Genomic DNA, 19,384 nt, shown 5'->3' with positions numbered 1-19,384 from the left:
TATGTAACAAACTCATACTACACCATAGCAAAACACCAACCAAGCAACCAAAAAACCCTCACAAAACCCCAATTTAAAAACAGGCAAAAGACCTGAATAGATATTTCTCCAAAGAACACATGCAAATGGCCAACAGTTACATGAAAAAGTGCTCAACATCACTAATCAGCAGGGATACAAATCAAAGCCACAATGAGATATCACCTCACACCTGTTAGAATGGCCATTATAAAAACAGACAAGAGATAGTCAATGGTGGGAAGGATGTAGAGAAAAGAGAATGCCTGAGCACTGATAGTGGGAATGTAAACTGGTACAGCCACTGTGGACACAGTATGAAAGTTCCTCAAGATATTAAAATAAAACTACCATATAATCCAGCAATGTCACTCGATCTCAAACACCTATCTGCACTCCCATGTTCACTGCAGCACTATTCACAATAGTCAAGTATGGAAACAATCTAAGTGTCCACAGACTGATAAATGGGTAAGAAAATGTAGTACCCGCGCGCGCACACATACACGCACGCACTCACGCATGCACATATGCACGAATACCATCCAGTCTTTAAAAAGAAGGCAATCTACTTGTGACAACATGGGTGATCCCCAAGGGCACTGTGCTAAGTGAAATAAGCCAGACAAAGACAAATACTGCTTGGTATCACTTATGTGTGCAATCTACAAAAGCTCATAGAAACAGAGTAGAATGGTGGCTGCCAGGGGCTGGTGGGGGGCGGGGGGCAGGAGCAGGGAATGGGGAGATGTTGGTCAAAGGGTCCAAACTTACAGTTATAAATTGAAGAAAGTTCTAGGATTCTAATGTGCAGCATAGTGACTATAGTTAATAATACCTGTTACGGGCCTGAGGTTGCTAAGAGTAAATTTTATATATCCTCGCCACATGATTACATACACACACACAAACAAAAGTGATTATGTGAGGGGGGGTCTGGGTGGCTCAGTTGGTTAAGCATCTGACTTTGGCTCAGGTCATGAGGTTTCACAGTTCACGAGTTCGAGCCCTCCTTCGGGTGAGCCCTGCTTCTCTAGCTCTCCCCCCACCTCAAAAAAAGTAATTATGTGAGGTGATGGATGTATTAACCAGCCTTATAATGGTAACCGTTTTGCAATACGCACATGAATCAAATCATTATGGTGTATAGCTTAAACTTACACATTATAGGTCAATTTTATCTCAAAAAACCCGGGGGGGAAAAAGGTTACCTGGGCTCAACTTCACTTAGAGTTCAGGGTGTCCAATTGGTTCTGGCAGTGAAAGCCCCTAAAATTGGGGGAGTCGGGGAGTGGCAGTGAGGCAGGGTACAGCCTTCGGCTTGAGGTATTTCCCAGGCACTGTTCTGGACACCCCGGCCCTGGTTCCAGCTCTGGGCTGTGGTGAAGCCATCGTAATGGTGGCCCCTTGCTCCTGGAGCAGTTAAAACAGTACATTCTTGGTGCCAGTAGGCACCTCCTGATTCCTCAACTTCTCAATTGTAGGAGAGGTAGCTGGGTCCTGGGGCATGCCTGTTCTTGAGTATTTTCTTGAGTCATTTCCGCAAACCCAGGCCAGAGCCCACTTCTCCAGGTCTTCCAATTGCTAAGGAGTTTTTTTAAGCATTTTTGAAAACCATAATTACATCAGTTTTCAGTATACTCAGTATCTCTAAAAAAGAATAGCTTAAAACACAACCTCAATATCGTTATCACACCTAAAAAATTAACAATAACTCCTTAACAGAATAAAATATTCAGTCAGTATTCAAATTTCCAACTGTCTCATAAATGTCATTAAAAATGTTTGCGGCACCTGCCTGGCTGACTCCATTGGTGGAGCACGTGACTCTTGATCTTGGGGTTGTGAGTTCAAGCCCCATGTTAGGTGTAGACATTACTTCAAAATAAAAAATATTGGGGCACCTGGGTGGCTTGGTTGAGTGTCCAACTTTAGCGCAGGTTCATGAGCCCCACATCGGGCTCTCTGCTGTCAGCACAGAGCCCACTTTGGATGCTCTGTCCATTTCTGTACCTCCCTACTCATGCTCTCTCTCAAAAATAAACAAAAGGGCGCCTGGGTGGCTCAGTTGGCTAAGTGTCCGACTTCGGCTCAGGTCACGATCTCATAGTCCGTGAGTTCAAGCCCCACATCAGGCTCTGTGCTGACAGCTCAGAGCCTGGAGCCTGCCTCTGATTCTGTGTCCCCCCCTCTCTCTCTGACCTTTCCCCCGCTCATGCTCCATCTCTCTCTGTCTCAAAAGTAAATAAAAACACTAAAAAATTTTTAAAAAATAAACATTAAAATAAAAAAAAAACCTGTAAAATGTCGGCTCGTGTTGAATATAATGAAATTAGGGTGTGATACTGTATCCAAATTCCTCATATTAAGTCTCTTTCTACTTAATATGCCTTGGGAGGTTTCTGTTTTTCTGTATAGGTTTCCTCCCCTATACAGACACACTGAAAGGAAACCCACAGCCACCTGAACTGGCAGAGGCTGGAAGTGTCAGTTTCCTCACTTGTAAAATAGGAGTCATAACAAAATCCATTTATTTATTTATTTAAATGTTTTATTATTTCTGAGAGAGAGAGACAGCATGAGCAGGGAAGGGTCAGAGAGAGAGGGAGACACAGAATCCAAAACAGGTTCCAGGCTCTGAGCTGTCAGCACAGAGCCCGACACAGGGCTCGAACCCACAAACCGTAAGATCATGACTTGAGTCGAAGTCGGATGCTCAACCGACTGAGCCACCCAGGTGCCCCCAAAATTTGTATCTCAAGTTGTTAGAAGGCCAGAGATAAAGCAGGTAAGGTGCTTAGCTTGGTAACTTCAGAGTCATTTTATAGCCTGCAGCTCTACCCTAAGGAGTGAGGAAGAAAGTCCTGTCCTCAGTTGAAACAAGGGAGGTGGATGAGAACTTGGAGCAGCCTCCAGCAAGAGACGGAGGTGGGGGCGCCTGTGTGGCCCCGTCCATTGAATGTCCAAATTTGGCTCAGGTCATGATCTCACGGTTTGTGGGTTCGAGCCCCATATCGGGCTCTGTGCTGACAGCTCAGAGCCTCGAGCCTGCTTCCGATTCTGTGTCTCCCTCTCTCTCTGCCCTTCCCCTGCTCACACTGTCTCTCTCTCTCTTTCTCAAAAACAAACATTAAAAAAGAGACTGAGGCGGATGAGAAACTGCCTCAAGGCAGTTACAAGATCACTCATCTTCCTTTGTTTCTGGACGAGTCAGCAGGCCTTCTGCCAAAGTTTGGGTCAGATCACAGTTAAGTTTTCCCAGTGTGGCTTATGCGGAGATGTGCAAAGTGATGGAGGTGCAGTGGAAGAACCACTCAGCACAGCACCACCCCACAGGTCATCTGCCTGTGGCGAAAAGGGAAAACAGATCTTTCTGGAGGAGATAGCTGGTGGCCATCACCATTCCCAGGGATTAGACTTGGCCAGTACTATTGGGGCAACGTGGCATCAGGTAGGTACCTCCTGACGGGAAGCAAGAAGTTAGATACACACAGAGGATTCTTGCAAAAAGTAATTAACCTGCACCTAATCAGGCCTTTAGAGCAAACTTCCAGTTTTTAAGAACTCCAGAAGATGACAGATTAGCTAACTGACACCAGGAGAAAACAATTAGGCAAATCCAGAGTGAGGGACATTCTACAAGACAGTTGGCCTGGTCTCTTAAAAAACAATCCCGTCTTGGGGCACCTGGGTGTTTCAGTTGGTTAAGCATCTGACTTCGGCTCAGGTCATGATCTCACAGTTTGTGGGTTTAAGCCCTGTGTTGGGCTCTGTGCTGACAACTCAGAGCCTGGAGCCTGTTTCTGATCCTTGTCCCCTCTCTCACTGCCCCTCCTCCCTCTCAAAAATAGACATTAAGCAAAAATTAAAAAAAAAAAATCCCATCTTATAAAAGTGGGTGGGGTGGAGCAGGGCAGCTACTGTAGAAGTTGAAAAAAATTGAAGACCTAAAAAACCAACATAGAATTTTAACCTTGATTGGATCCTGCAACAAAACACAAACAATGGTATAGAAGACTTTCGGGGTGCAGTTTGGGAAATCGGAACATCAAACATTAGGGAATTAATGTTAGTTTTTCTTAGAAGTGATAATGGTATGAAAAAACATGTCATTTGTCAGAGATACACACTTAAGTACTTAGGAGTGAGGTGTCAACATGTTTGGAACTACAGTTACTCTTGAACAAGATGTCTTTGAATTGCAAGGATCCACTTATAAGCAGATTTTAATACATATACACGCAGTCCTGTAAATGTATCTTCTCTTTACGGTTTTTAAAATAGTATTTTTTTTCTAGCTTACTTTATTGTAAGGGTAGTATATAATACATATAATATAGAAAATAATCAAGTGTTAATCGATGGTTTCTGTGGTCAGAAAGGCTTCTAGTCAGTAGTAGGCTATTAGGTTTGTTGGGGAGTCAAAATTATACAGATTTTTTTTTAACACATGGATTGTTGGCATTTGTAACCCTTGCCTTGCTCGAGGGCCGACTGTACTTTTATTAAAAAAAATTTTTTTTAATGCTTATTCATTTTTGAGACAAAGCATGAACAGAGGAGGGGCAAAAAGAGAGAGAGGGAAACACAGAACTTGAAGCAGGCTCCAGGCTCTGAGCTGTCAGCACAGAGCCCAATGTGGGGCTGGAACCCACAAATTGTAAGACCGTGACCTGAGCTGATGTTGGACGTTAAATGACTGAGCCACCAAGGCACCCCTCCAACTATACATTTCAATGGTTCAGTAAAAAGCATTATGTAGACACAAAGTAAATATGACACAATATTAACAATTGTTAAATCTAAGTTGTAGGCATAATAATTATATGGATTGTCCGTTTTTTTGTATGCCTGAAATTTTTCATAATGAAGTTTTTTTTTTTAAATGTTTATTTATTTTTGAGAGAGACAAAGTGCAAGCAGAGAAAGGGCAGAGAGAGAGGGAGACACAGAATCAGAAGCAGGCTCCAGGCTCTGAGCTGTCAGCACAAAGCCCAATGTGGGGCTTGAACTCACAAACTACATCAGGACCTGAGCCGAAGTTGGAGGCTTAATCAACTGAGACACCCAGGCGCCCCTATAATAAAGTATTTAAAGATGGAATATATATTTTAATAAATCCCTGCCCTCCTGGAAATTACATTCCAGTGTCTGTGGGGAAATGATCAAGGATGAATCAAGTAAAACATAGGGAATGTTAGGGGTTAAGTACTTACGAAACCAAAGGGGTCAAGGGCTGCAAATGCTGTGTATCAGGGTTGAAATGGTAGGTCAAGAGATCAAAGGAGAGCCTGCGTTATGTGTGAGGAAGACCTGAAGAGGGACATGCGGATATCTGGTGGAAAGGCATTCCCGGCAGGGCAAGCAGCAAGTGCAAAGGCCTCGAGGTAGGAGCCAGCCTGGTGTTATGTTGACACTTCTCGCTCGCTCACACGGTTCCCGTCACACTGAGGAGGCCAGCTTGGCAGGAACTGCAGGAGCAAATAAGAGGTGGTAGATCAGGGGGCGCCTGGGTGGCTCAGTCGGTTAAGCGTCCGACTTCGGCTTGGGTCATGATCTCGCAGTTCATGAGTTCGAGCCCCGTGCGGGCTCTGTGCTGACAGCTCAGAGCCTGGAGCCTGCTTCGGATTCTGTCTCCCTCTCTCTGCCCTTCCCCTGCTCACACTCTCTCTGTCTTTCAAAAATAAACAAACATTAAAAAAAAAAATGACCTCCAATCATCACCATGGTCAACATGGAATGGAGGCCCAGAACAGAGGGAGAAATTACACACTGTGCAGAAAACTGATCAGATGATATTAAAAGTGTATCATTAATTTCTTAGATGTAATAATGGCACTGTAATTACATGTAAAATAAATCTGCAAATCCCCAGGATTTGCTAAAAATCACCTAGAGGGAGATGGGAATTAGGGATGAAACTGATTGGTTGGTCATCTCTTGATAATTGTTAAAACTAGGTGATGGGTACACAGGCATTTTTATTATACTGTTTTCACATGGTTCAAAAATTACATTAAAAAAGTTCCTTCAAATGGCAAAGATAATAAAGGAATAATCAGATAAATTTTAGCACATACAGGGGCTTGAGGCTATTGTGTATAATCACTCACTCTACTGTCTGGTATAGAGAAGGTGGTCAGTTTAATAACATAAAACAAAACAAAGGAGAAAAAACAATCACCCTGAAGCCCCTCTTACTGGTTAAGGTACTAATTCTGCCCCAGCTTCTTGCCCGATCATCCGGCTCTTGTACACATACACAGTCTTACACTTTTCCAACGAGTATTTATTAATAGTTAAGCCATGATTCAGGATCCCAGGGTGGGGATCACCATGTACCCAGGTCCCCCTTTACCACCCTGGGAGAAGGATGGAGTTCAGAGGAGAGGTGGGTGGAGCCAGTTCAAATCTTTCCAGGAAATGTGCCTTCCGCCCGGCGGTCGTCCCAGGCTGACACCTGTGGAAACACAGCCAATGTTACTCCCTTCCGCTCTGGGGAAACCAGATGAGTAAACTGTCTTCCTCACTTTGCTCACCTGTTCAGTCAGTCAACAAGTAAGCCCAGTACTGCCACTGTGTCAGGAGTGGGGGTTGGAGGGGGACGAGTAACACGCAGAAAAATCCCATATTTACTGCAGAGCTGGCCTGGGGAGATGTGTGACCGTAAAGAGGTTCAAGAGTGTGGCTGTGCCTTATTTCAGGAACCCAGAGTTAACACTCAATGATGGTTGTCAGAATACAGGAAAGACTACCAGGCAGCTGTGAGAAAATAGGCTCATCTATGCCCCCGCATGAGGGGATCTCTAAGATACACAGTCAAGTGCAAAAAGGTGCAAAACTGAGTACAGAGTGTGATCCTACTGTTGATCACAGATGTACGCATATGGACATATAAAAAAAAAACCGGAAAGGTCCATATCAAACTGTTAACACTCCCTAGAAATAACTCTCTGCAAGCTGTGGACCTTCCTACAGGCAGTCAGAAGCACAACCGCTGACATACACACACCCTCACGCTCGCGTATACGTGCCATGTATTACAGGCAGTGGACCAAAGCATGGATAATAAGGAAGATTGAATCTGAATTCCTAGCTGCGACACCTCGGGCAAATTACTTAATCTTTCAGGGACTCAGTTTCTTGTTTTTATTTTTTTTATTTTAAATTTTTTATTTTGAGAGAGAGAACGCGCAAGCTGGGGAGGGAGGCAGAGGGTGAGAGAGAATCTTAAGTAGGCTCCGTGCCCAGCACAGAACGGGACACAGGGCTTGAACTCACAAAACCATGAGATCATGGCTTGAGCCGAAATCAAGAACTGGATGCGCTACAGACTGAGCCGTGCAGGCGCCCCTCAGGGCCTCAGGTTTTAATTGTATAACACAAGGAAAGCGATAATAGTCCCCATCTCATCCTGTTTTTCAGCATGTTTGCCCTTAGAGGATATCGAGTGCTTACAGATTAGCTGGCCCACCGTTAAGTGACGTGTATGTGGCTATTTTATTTACACACTCACACACCATGTATCCTGAATTCTCTGTACTTGAAAAAACATACATACAAAGTGAGCCACACTACGTATTATCCTGCAACTTGCTTTTCCCACAAGTCTTACAGCTCTTTCTGTATTCTGTCACGTAAATCAAGATAAATGTACCATCATTTATCTAGTTCGGGTTGTTTCTGAATTACAAACAACCCTGCAATGGACATGCTCGCACACGAGCATCTTTGTAAGTCTAGGTGTAAAAGTGCCACATGTGAGTATGTTTTTTTCCATCTTGAAAGATGTTGCCACACTGACCTCAAAAGAGACTGTACCAATTTACAGAACCACTGACACTTAGCACTGTCCACCTTTATATTTCTTGCACCAGACTGCAAGGTAAAAACGAGCTTCTCTCTGTTGTTTTAAGCTGTGTTTTCCTGATGACTTGAGTGGAGATGGACATCTTTCACGTCAGGGTTCACCTGGATTCCACAGTTCTCTATGAGTGAACTTCTGAGTCGCTGGGATTGACTCTCTTTCTGTCTCTTTTTTAATGTTTGTTTTTGAGAGAGAGACATAGCTCGAGTTGGGGAAGGGCAGAGAGGAAGGGAGACAGAATCTGAAGCAGGCTCCAGGGTTCTGAGCTGTCAGCATAGAGCCCAATGCAGGGCTCAAGCCCACAAACCATGAGATCATGAACTGAGGTGAAGTTGGATGCTTAACCGACTGAGCCACCTGGGCACTCCTCTCCATCTCTCTCTCTCTTTTTTTTTTAATGTTTTATTTATTTTTAGGAGAGAGAGAGACAGCGTGAGCAGAGGAGGGTCAGAGAGAGAGGGAGTCACAGACTGAAACAGGCTCCAGGCTCTGAACTGGCAGTCAGCACAGAGCCTGACGCGGGGCCCGAACCCACGAACCGTGAGATCATGACCCAAGCGAAAGTCGGACGCTTAACCGACTAAGCCACCCAGGCGCCCCCCTCTCCATCTCTTTTTAAAGGATCGGGCTGGTCTGATAACTTGGAAATTTCCCTTTGCCCAATAATCCCACTTCATGGAAAGGAAACTAAGGGAATCATTCAAATAGAGGGGAAAACATTTCCTGGAATGGAAATGTACACTGAAGTATCATTTAAAATAGTGAAAAAAAGATGGAATCCAGCTAAAAGGGAAGGAAATATTTTACAATTATTAAAGACGGTGGCTACCCAGTAAGTGAGCAGATGGTACAGACATGGAAGTAGGCACACAATGCATGTCAAGTAAAAACAGCAAAGCACAAAAGTGTTAGGAGTATGAGCCATATTAGTATTAAAAAGTACATAAATACTTCTACACACACACACACACACACACACACACACAAGCACACATAAAAGTAAAAGATTTATGCCAAATAACTAAGGAAAATTAACTTTAAGACTCAGAAGGGGATGGCTAGGGAGCTTTCATTTTCTACATTACATAAATCTCATGTTTTGAAGATTCGACAGCCAATGCTATTTTTTTCATGGAGAAACTCAAGATTTTTTTAACCCAGAAAATTAAAGATGGTTGGAAAAAATATTTTAAATGCCCTCCCAAAATACACACACTGGGATTAGAGACTAATTAAAAACAGTACCCAAGGAACACTTGGAAGATGCTGCAATATTATTAGTATGGTCAGGAGAATGGAGAGAACAGTTTTCTTCCCTTCCTCTATTTTTTAAGTTTTTGTGCAGTGGCTGTATTCTTTGTAAACAACAAACAGGGGTACCTGGGTGGCTCAGCTGGTTAAGTATCCGACTTCAGTTCAGGTCATGATCTCAGGGTTCAGGAGTTTGAGCCCCATGTCAGCCTCTGTGCTGACAGCTCAGAGTCTAGAGGCTGCTTCAGATTCTGTGTCCCCTCTCTCTCTGCCCCTCCCCAGCTTGCACTCCGTCTGTCCCTCTCTCTCTCAAAAATAAACATACATTAGGGAAAACTATACAATAAGAGCAATAACAAAACACTTGTTTTTACTTCACCAAGTTTTTGGAATCAAGAAGCCAGGGCAGCCAGGTACAAAAGGGACTGGGCAGAACACACGTGTATTCAGCCCTCACAGGGCAGACGCAGCAGGCAGCTGAGGGTAGGAGCCGCACAACCTGCTGCTCCCACGGTAACGCAGGTCCAGGCCCTGGGGAAGGGGCGGAGGGCGGCACTGGGACCGGAAGCACGTTTCCCAGCACTGTCCAGCATGCGCCCGACACAGGCTCTGAGGCTGGAGGAGCGATGCTAGGAATTCACATCACAGTACCCGAGATCGCCCAGGGACAAGGAGAAATCCTGGAACGGCACAGGGCACTCAAACACACAGGAGACCTTGTGGCCAGAGAGGTGAGAGCAAAGCCAAGTGAGCTGAGGAAGGCTGCATTAAGGCAATCTGTTCTCAAGAAGTAAGCCCCAAAGGCATACCTCAAGGACACTTCGAATATACTGAAAAATTAGAACATAATCTCCATCGAAAGGGAATCGGTTAAATAAAAGCATCTGAAAGTTACTAAAACATAAGACAAGTAAGGTAGATCTGTAGCCATTATTATAAAAAGAGGCTTCCAGACACACTGAGCGGTCAAAGCCATTCAGAGACTACATAGGCTGAGTCAGGCACGTGCATCCATACAGAAGCTCACAGGAAAATGGGCAGCAGCTACCGGCAGTGACCGCAGGAGGTGGCACGGGAAGCACAAGGGCCTTCTGCTTTTTATTTTACGATACTGCTCAATTTTTTTTTAAATGAGCACTATGACTTTTGTAATTTTATCATATTTTGATCCAAAGACACAAGGTTTTTGCATTTTAACATCCCTGATATTAGCATTCATTACATTCCTTTCTGGTATTTTCAAAAAGGATTTGGAAAAATAAATAAAAAAAGATTTAACCGTCTCTCAATGTTTCTTGCAGTCAAGATGATCTTTGACTTGAGGAAACAGCACAATGTTAAACATAAATATTTTGGTGGGGGGGAGCTCAATCAGAAGAACTTGGGCCCCCAAACATAAATTCTTTACTTAAAGAAGTGTGTGACCAAGAATATTAAATGGTGACAAAAGGTCTGGTCAGATCACGGCTAACTAGATTGCCTTACTGTGTCCACATCTTCTAGAGAAGCAGAGGGAAGTAGGGAGGGGTAAGAAGCCATGTTTGAGGTTTGCTTTAGAATACTTCAGCAAGAAAAGGGGACAAAAGAAGGGAATGTGGAAAAATCTTGAGAACGTTCAATTTGGGGAGTGGGTACAAATGGGAGGTCACTGAATTATTCTACTTTTATGTATAATTTGAAAATGTTCACAATAAAAAGGCAGAGAATTGAACAAGACGATGAGCCCCACAGGGACAGGCGGCCGGCACTATGCATATACTCGTGGACCGTGTGAGCAAGAAGGATCGAGCAAGGAGACGGCCCTGGGTGCCCTGGCTGGGAGCTCTGACTGGCGGAGAGTATCATTAAAAAGAGGGAAGGGAGGCAATGCCACAAAGGAAAGGTCAAGTCCTATGGACTGTGCGACGCCCTGTCCTTCCTCTGCCTCTCACAGATGGGCCCGCACTGAGTCACCAGGCTCCCTTCTGCTAAGACCCCACCCAGCGTTCAAGGGCCCCAGCAGGCAGTACATACCCAGGATATGGGGCAGAGGGACTTGTACACACGCCGGTACCATTCGCACACGGAGACATCCCCCCCTTTAGCAGTCATCGCCTTCTCGCAGCGGTGGAAGTCTGTGAAGAAAGGGGCTCAGGGTCAATCCAGACCAAGGACTGGAACACATTTTTGAAAAATGTTTATTTTTGAGAGTGAGAGAGAGAAAGGGAGAGAATCCCAAGCAGGCTCTGTGAGGTCAGTGCAGAGCCCAACTCAGGGCCTGAACTCACCAACTGTGCAATCATGACCTGAGCCCAAATCAAGAGTCCGACACTTAACCACCCAGGTGCCTCCAGAACACATTTGTGATCAAAACTCACAGAAATATGTTTTACTTCACAGCAGTTATATACACACATACACACACAAAACAAGTGTCGGAAAGAACGTATGTTCCTACAGATGTACTGAAAAAGGCTAGACAGGCCTCGCTAACTTGATCTTGTGACCCCTAGAGAACTACTGTCTGACTTGAAAATTCTGGGGTTAGGAAGGAGGCAACATGAGGAGCATGTGTGGGGATGAGGGAAGTCTAAAACCAGGGCCAGGGAAAGGTAAGATGATCTTGATGCTAAGATGCTAGCATCTTATAGAGGAAGACAGGAAGGGGATAATCTACTTTTTAAAAGTAGGCAATTATGGGGCGCCTGGATGGCTCATTTGTTCGACTGTAGGTTTCGGCTCAAACCCTGATTTTATAGTTTGTGAGTTTGAGCCTCCCCCCTCTCCCACCAGGATATGTGTTGAACAGTGGGGAGCCTGCTTGGGATCCTCTCCATCGGCCCCTCCCCTGTTGGGGCTCTCTCTCTCTCTCAAAATAAACTAAAAAAAACAAAAACAAACAAAAAAAAAAACCACCTTTAAAAGGTAGGCAATTAAGGGGCGCCTGGCTGGCTCTGCTGGTAGAGCAGGTAACTCTTGATCTTGAAGCTGTGAGTTTGAGCCCCACACTGCGTGCAGAGATTACTTAAAAATAAAATCTTTAAAATAAATAAATAAATAAAATCAAAGTAGGCAATTACTAAAAACAAGAAACAAAAAACAAAAAAAAAAACCCAACTCCATATATTCTACTTCTGGGCACATTCCCAACAAAGAAAAGCATTCATATGCACAACAAATTACACAGAAAGTTTATAACATCATCATTCATAAAAGCCCCCAATTGGAAACCACGCAAGGGTCCAGGAATAAATTATGGAAAATTATACATGATGAAAATGACGAAACTATACATCACAGCATGGATGAATCTTCAAAACTGCTGAATAAAGAAATTCAAAAACCGAAAATATGTATGATGTTTATAAAGTTCATCAAGAGGCAAACCTAAAAGCAGCGATAAAACCAAAATGTGATTGCCTTAAGTTGGGAAGGTTCCATCCCTAGTGGGGAGAGTAGGATGTTGTGCTCAAGACCACGCATGCAGTAGGCTCAAGACTGTGCATGCAGTAGGCAGGGAAGCTCAGGACGCTGGCCAGTACCTAATTTTCTATCCAGGTTATAGTTACACAAAGGATGCACTGTAGTATCATTCGTTTAGGTGTTTAGGTGTGCATTATGCTTTATGTATTTCCTGTATGTATGTTACATCTGTCACATACACACACAAATAAGTCCCCCCCCCCCCCAAAATCATTATAGGAACCAAAGATTGTGACCCTGTCCTAGATCCTGGGACTCGAACACAGCTGTGATGAGGGGCCTGGGTCTTCAAGGCGGGATGTCCAGAACAAAAAAGAAGAGGCCCTGGGATGTACAGATTCAATAGGAGACAACAGATAAGCAACATGAGGTGTGGGACCAGGAAAAGGTCTGCACCCCCTCCCACGCCCATGCCCTGCTTACCCAGGTAATTCTGCCAGCAGTTTCTGGTCTGGTTCTGGTTGGGGAAGCGGCTGTCAAAAGGAGCAGTCTGGTAGTTCTTGATTTTGGTCTTGATGTCTTCTGCCATTTTGCAGAGTCCTGGGGGCACAGACAATGGAGGTTGGCCAAAGTTCTAGGAGGCCTGGGCAGGGGGAGGTCAGCCCACCCAGACACAGAATAATGGGGTAGCTTAGGTGTGAATAAGCCACCACCTTCTACCTCTCAGCATATACAAACAGAGGTAAAGGGTGGGACAAATCCACAAATCTAAGTATGGAAGTCACAGCAGGGCTTGTGGGGGGTGGGGGTGGGGAGTGAAGACTCTTTAGCATAATCAGGCTTTATTCGTTCCAGAATAACAGTGACTAACCTTCACTGAGTACTCAGTATAAGCCAAGCATAGTTCTACACATTTAACTCCTACAGCCACTCTAAAAGCTAGGAAGTATTATTATCACAGTTTTACAGACAAGGAGCAGGGTGTCTAAGTGACTTCCCAAGGTCATACAAGTGGAGGAGCCTCACTCAATCACGGGCAGAACCTACACTGCGGAGGTTTTTAATCTCTTCGGTGGTATGAACTCCTCAGGGGTCTAATGAACCCTTTCTCAGAATATTTTTTAATGCACTAAGAAATTGCATACGACCATAAAGAAAACCAGCTGTATGCAGCTGAGGATTTGTTAACTACCACAATTTTGAAGCAATTATGAGTGAAAATGCATTCTGTGACACGTGCAACCATAATGTGATATAAGATGAGCTGTGATTTTGATTGCTGACTAAGGGACAGATGATGCTAATATTACCAAGGTTGATCCCTCCATTCCTAAGAGAGGGAAATGCTACATTTAAATTAGAGATTAAGAAAAATAAAGGAGTGCCTGGATGGCTTAGTCTGTTAAGCCTCCAACTCTTGATTCCGGCTCAGGTTATATCTCATAGTTGGCGAGTTGGAGGCTTGCATCTGGCTGTGTTGACAAGCGAGGAGCCTGCTTGGGATTCTCGGTCTCCCTCTCTCTCTGCCCCTCCCCGTTCTCTCTCTCTCAAAAATAAATAAACTTTTAAAAAGAAAGACGAATTAAAAAAGACATTAGGAAAAATACATACGTAATTCTCCCCCACTCAAGTACTAGGACACCTTGCATTCTATGGACTTTGCAGACCCAGAGTAAAAACCTCTGCTATAAGCAATCTCTCTTACGAGGTGACAGTTTTCTCCAGGGAATGTGAAACTGCCTCTATTCCAGAGAATTCGAAGAGTGATGGGGTTACAAAGAAGTCAGCAGGCCAGTGTTAAATTCAAGGGACCCAAGGTAGTGGTGGGGATCTGGGGCATCTCAGTAGAGTCTTCGGGGTGAAAGCGTAGAAGGGCGTGGGGAGGGGACGTAGAATACCAGCGCGGGGACATAGCGTTCAGAAGTGTTTTGGGGGGAGACCTGGGAGGCAGAGTGGCTCAGGGATGACTCTGAGGCCCCTTCAACGTCCAAGCGGCAGGAGAGTCCAGAAACCAGGGAGCCACGCCTGCGGCCTGGTGGCTGAAGGCACTACAGTCCAAACTACGGAATCCAAACCGTGGTCGCTGGCTTAATATCGCTGATCCTGTCAAAAGGGGATAATTACAGGCCCCTCCTCATAGGACTGGAGGGAAGATTAAGTGAATTAATAAAGTTGTGTGAAATGTTACCTGGCATTAAGGAAGACCTAATCGTTAGCTAGCACTACTAACAGAACAGGACCCTAGGGACCAGGGAGGCCAGGCGCCGCCGGCCGGAAACTCACTTCGTCCTCGGGGAAACTAGGGTCCGGTTCCTCAGTTCCCCAGCATAGGGTCCCACCTTCCCAAGCCCCGGACACTCACCGAAAGACACCCCCGAAGCACCTCGCAGTTCAATGTGACCCTCAGCAAAGACGCCAGAGTCGGAGCGGAAGCGGAATTGAGACCGGCCGGAAGCGGAGCGAGTCAACGTCTGTGAGAGTCTTCCGCGAGGCTAGAACGCCCGCGGGGAGGCCGTCTCCGTTGACATTAGGGCCACGCCCATCCGGGGAGAACTCCGAAATCCTATTGGGCTGAATGCCTGTTGATCATCACTCCCGGCCCAATCGTGAGCTTGCGTGGGCATTTCAAAGTTCCGCTTGAGACCCCCTGGTTATAGGTTCTCATCTTGTTTTTATCTAGGTAAAGAAGTTTTGAGTCCTGCGACTATCGTAGAGTGGATCGGGGCAAATATCCCCGCGGATATTCATGCAGGTATTGCTTATTTAACGCTTACCCCGCGCCAGGTACTTCGATAAGGGTTGGGGATGCATCACTGAACAAAACATGAGTAGTCCCTACCCTCTTCATGATTATTACGGGATCAATTGTTAGGGGTTTGAAATCGAACCAGTCTTTCTCCCAGGGTCATTTGTAATACTGTGAGGAATATCCAGACTCCACCTCCCTGTACATTACCGTTTTTCCCTAAACCTCGGAAGGCACAAATTAACAGAGATTTGGGTGCTTGAAGACTCAAACCAAAGTCCTGCATCACAAAGAGGAGGGGTTAAGAATAAAAGCTTGAGTCTGCAGAAATCAGTTCATCTCAGAAAGTGACACATCTGTTCTTCTAGTCACAGAGGTATCCCTGACTCTTCTTCTCACACCGCACAGCTAGCTGATCAAGAAATCCTGTTGGCTCTGCCTGAAGCAATCTATCCAGAATCTTCTCCGACATCTGGTTCAAGCCACAGGCACAGCCAGCCTAGGCTATAGAAGTAGCCCACTCCCGGCCTCCTGGTTTCCCTGCTGCCCTCCACAGTCATCCACTCAGCCAGAGAGATCCTGTTAACTCCCCAGTCATCACTTCCCTTTGGCTTAGAACCCTCTCCCTGGGTCTTGTCTGACTCTGTCAAAAGCGAAAGTCCTTACAAATGACCTATACAGTTTGGTCCCTCTTATACCCTCATTTTCTATCCTTCTCTTTACTCCCACTGCTCCATCCACACTGGCCTCTTCCTGCTTAAACATGCAGGCTGATTTCCCTCTAAGGGCCTTTTGCATTTGCTGTCCCCTTGGCCTGGAATGCTCTTAGTGAAGCTGGCTCTGTCCATCACTTCCTTCAGGTCTTTGCTTCAATGTCACCTTGTTGGTGAGCCCTTCTCAGAACAGGTATTTAAAATTGGCATCTTGTCAGCCCATAGGAGAACCACTCTTTAGGGGCTCAGTGGTTCCCAGAATGGGGTACACACACTCTCCTTGGGATCTAGATCCAAGTCCAACCACCCTCAACTTGGAGTGGGGAGACAGTAGGTGGTTTGGGGGATCTAGCACTAAGTCTAATTCCTTAAAGGTCCCAAGCACGGGGAGAACACACATAAGCTCTTTTTTGGAGTCTTGAGTCCTCTCTTAAGAAGGGATACAGTAGGTAAACTCAAAAGTTAGTGATTGGGTCAGATTTCTTTACAAGTCCCAGCACAGGCAGGCACACAGTAGGCCCTGAAGGGACTGAGTTGATTCCTTGGAATATCCGGTCACACAGTGAGCACACAAGTAGGTCCCCTAAGGGTCTGGGTGTGTTTTAGTCATGGCATGTCTTAGGATCACATAGGCTGGGGCTGGGGGTAGGATGTGAGTGTGGTGGTGCACGCCTAAGGGTCCCTAGTGGGTTTAGTCAGTATCAGTGGGAAGGATGCAGGCAGCACACACGACTAATTTGACGGGATATCTTTATTGGGTCGCACCTCCCTGTCCATCCCCCGCGCAGTCGGTATGGGCCAGGCCGGGTACGCGGCCCCCGAAACGGTAAGTGTACTTGCGCCCACCGCTCTTGCGCACGATGTCGCGGCGGTAGTAGTAGCGTAGGCCTCGGCTCAGCTTCTCATAGTTCATGCCGGGCTTCCTCTTGCGCTCACCCCAGAGCCGTGCCACCTAGGACGGAGGCTGGGCTTAGTCTGAGAGGTCAGCAGGGAGCGGGGCTAGGCAACCGACACGCGGGGCGGGGCACGCGGTTTCGGGTAAGTTCTGGGCAAGACTTAGTCCCTTTAACTCCCGCTGGGGTAAAGCTGAGTACGAGATAGGGGCGGGGCCAAGTGCTAGGGAAACTGCCTCGGCTAAATTGAACTGAAGGAGATTGGGGCGGGACTTGGCGGGTCTGGGAAGCTGCCCCACCTCTCTGGGGTCACACAGCTGGAACTCGCGGCTGTTGCCCGTCCAGCGGATGCAGTTGCTACGCTCCCCGTCTCGTAGCAGCTCCAGGAGGAACTGCCACAGCTGAATGGGACCTGCGGAGTACGGGCAGGTGAACACACAGGCTTCCTAGCCCCAGACCAAGTCGCTTCGATGACCCAGATGTCCGGGGCTCCTTCACCTCGAAGGTCCACGCGTCCGGTTTTCCCAACTTGGGGCCCTCTGGAGTCCATCCCCTCCTCCTTCGGGCCCAACGAGTCCGGATCCCTTCATATAAGGATCCCCCAAATCGGCCTCAGGGACCCAGGCAGCCGGGGGCCCCATCTGAAACTTAGGAGTGTGACTGTCACATCTTCGGAGACTCAGACATCCAGACCCTCACCTCTTTCCTCTCAACTAATCTAGGAGCCTAGGTTCTGGTCTCTTGCTCCCTAGAAGACTACGAGTGTCTTTGTCCTCCCCTCCCTCAGGACCCAACTGCCACCACCTAGCTCCGTCTCTTAGGTAACAGCCGCGCCCCCTCACTTCCAGTTTCCTGGGTCCAGCCCTTACGCGCCTAGGCCCCGCCTCATTAGATTCTGGTCTTGCGGACCCCTCACCTCGATGGTTACTTTTGGGGTAACAAGCCAAGGTTGTGCGGTTCGACTGCTGGCTTGGCTCGGAGGACGTGGTGAGATCTGAAGGCTGGTATCCCTTTGAAGAGGTGGTGCAGTCCGTATGCAGCCCCGAGACCCAGGGGGTGGTATAGTCTGAGCCCGCAGGTCCACCCCACGAAATGGTAGAGTCCGCGAGAGGCTCCCCGCAGAGGCCCTTGGCCCAGTAGGTGGCGGTGTCGAGGCCAACAGAACTGTCCCAGTTGGTGGAGCTGGCGGCAGCCTGGGCACAGGACCACGAGTTGGTCCCTCCCGCGGAGGTGGCACAGTTCTGAGCCGCTGCCCCTGCACAACCAGCGAAGGGGGCGGGGCCCAGGCCGGGAGGGGCGGGGCTCAGGGCCTGGGAGAAGCCGTTCCAGTGGTCCGAGCCGTTGCACGCCAAGTCTGCCCAGTCTCCCGACCACGGAAGAGCCTGACGGGCGGGCTCTGTGAGGAGTAACAGACCTCAAGTGAGGGTAGCCCTGGTGTCCCGGTCCCCGGCCCGAGGGTTCTTAGGGTCTAAGCTCCTGGGCTCCCGGATCTAGGCCATGCCACCTCGAGGACACAGGCGTTCCCCGTCCTCGCCCCGTTCCCCTCAAAGATCGAGTAGGTTAAACCGCTAGCTACGGTGGAGGACCCCAGTCCCTTTCTTCCTTCGCCTCTGCAAATACACTCACCAGCCCCCCATGGAGCGTCTACGTGCGGTAACGCGGAGCCCCAGTCCAGCGGCGAGAGTCCTGCGAGGGATAAGAACGAGCAGAGTTTACGGAAGGGTACGAGCAGTGACTAGTGACGCCCCCTCGACCACTCACCCAGCAGTCTTTATTTTTCAGGGAATGAGTTATTACCTCCAGCCCCTACTCACGCAGACCTAGAACTCAGGACCCTGGCCTCGACCTCTTTGAACCTCAGAACTTCAAGCCCGCAGCCCTCCTCCCATTCTGCCTCCGGACACGCCCCTCTTCCTCCCTCAGTCCCAGGAGCCCAGCCTCTCACCTTCCTCGGCTCCCAGGGGTCCCAGCCCACAACCACCTTTCCAGCGTGTCTCCGCGGTCAGCGTGTCCCCTGGGAGGGCCAGCTCAGGGAAATAGAAGCCGAGTTCAGCGCCTTCTGCAGGCAATGAGGAGGTTAGGGCTGGGTGGGGGTCAGCAGAGGCCCCCACCTGTGCACCCTCCCCATGCAGTGACTCAGGGCAGCAGCCTACCCAGCCCTGACAGCCCGTTCCCTGGGGGCACTTCCTGTGGTGAAGCTTCATCCCAGTTCCACAAGTCCATGGATGTTCCTTGTGAATGTTCTGGGCAGGGGAAAAAGGAGGAAGGGGTGAGCCGGTGACACTTAAGGATCCTGGAGTCCAGCCATAGACCTTGCTTCCCTCAGACCCAGGAGTCCAGGACTTTTATCCCTCCTTCCCCAGGACCCTAGAATCTTGGCCTCCAGTGTCCTTTTTCTCGCAGACTAGGAGTAGGGGCCCTCAGCCCTCTCCCTCCTTCAGACCCAAGAGTCCAGGCCCCCAGACTTCCAGTCCCCAGTTCATGGCTCACCTCT

The 19,384-nt window shown here is 47.5% G+C and overlaps 2 protein-coding genes across 2 annotated transcripts; both read right to left on the bottom strand.

Annotated features, from left to right (window-relative positions):
• Positions 1 to 6,286: 6,286 nt before the first annotated feature.
• On the bottom strand, positions 6,287 to 15,008 carry LOC120243461 (cytochrome c oxidase subunit 6B1). The gene is made up of 4 exons (XM_039249587.1): positions 14,901 to 15,008; positions 13,022 to 13,138; positions 11,150 to 11,250; positions 6,287 to 6,478 (listed from the first exon to the last, which is right to left on the bottom strand). Exons 2-4 carry the CDS (start codon positions 13,125 to 13,127, stop codon positions 6,425 to 6,427), a joined length of 261 nt encoding a protein of 86 aa, XP_039105518.1. The 5' UTR covers positions 13,128 to 13,138; positions 14,901 to 15,008; the 3' UTR covers positions 6,287 to 6,424.
• A 1,722-nt stretch (positions 15,009 to 16,730) lies between these two features.
• Positions 16,731 to 19,113, bottom strand: ETV2 (ETS variant transcription factor 2). Its single transcript, XM_039249652.1, has 4 exons — positions 19,044 to 19,113; positions 18,872 to 18,949; positions 17,190 to 17,302; positions 16,731 to 16,949 (listed from the first exon to the last, which is right to left on the bottom strand). The coding sequence occupies exons 1-4, from the start codon at positions 19,111 to 19,113 to the stop codon at positions 16,749 to 16,751; spliced, it is 462 nt and encodes a 153-aa protein (XP_039105583.1). The 3' UTR covers positions 16,731 to 16,748.
• Positions 19,114 to 19,384: the final 271 nt, after the last annotated feature.

Source organism: Hyaena hyaena, unplaced genomic scaffold (genome assembly GCF_003009895.1).
Source record: "Hyaena hyaena isolate Hyena2069 unplaced genomic scaffold, ASM300989v1 scaffold_345, whole genome shotgun sequence".
Taxonomy (NCBI): domain Eukaryota; kingdom Metazoa; phylum Chordata; class Mammalia; order Carnivora; family Hyaenidae; genus Hyaena; species Hyaena hyaena.
The sequence above is the reverse complement of the archived record's forward strand: the minus strand, read 5'-3'. Positions and strand labels throughout refer to the sequence as shown.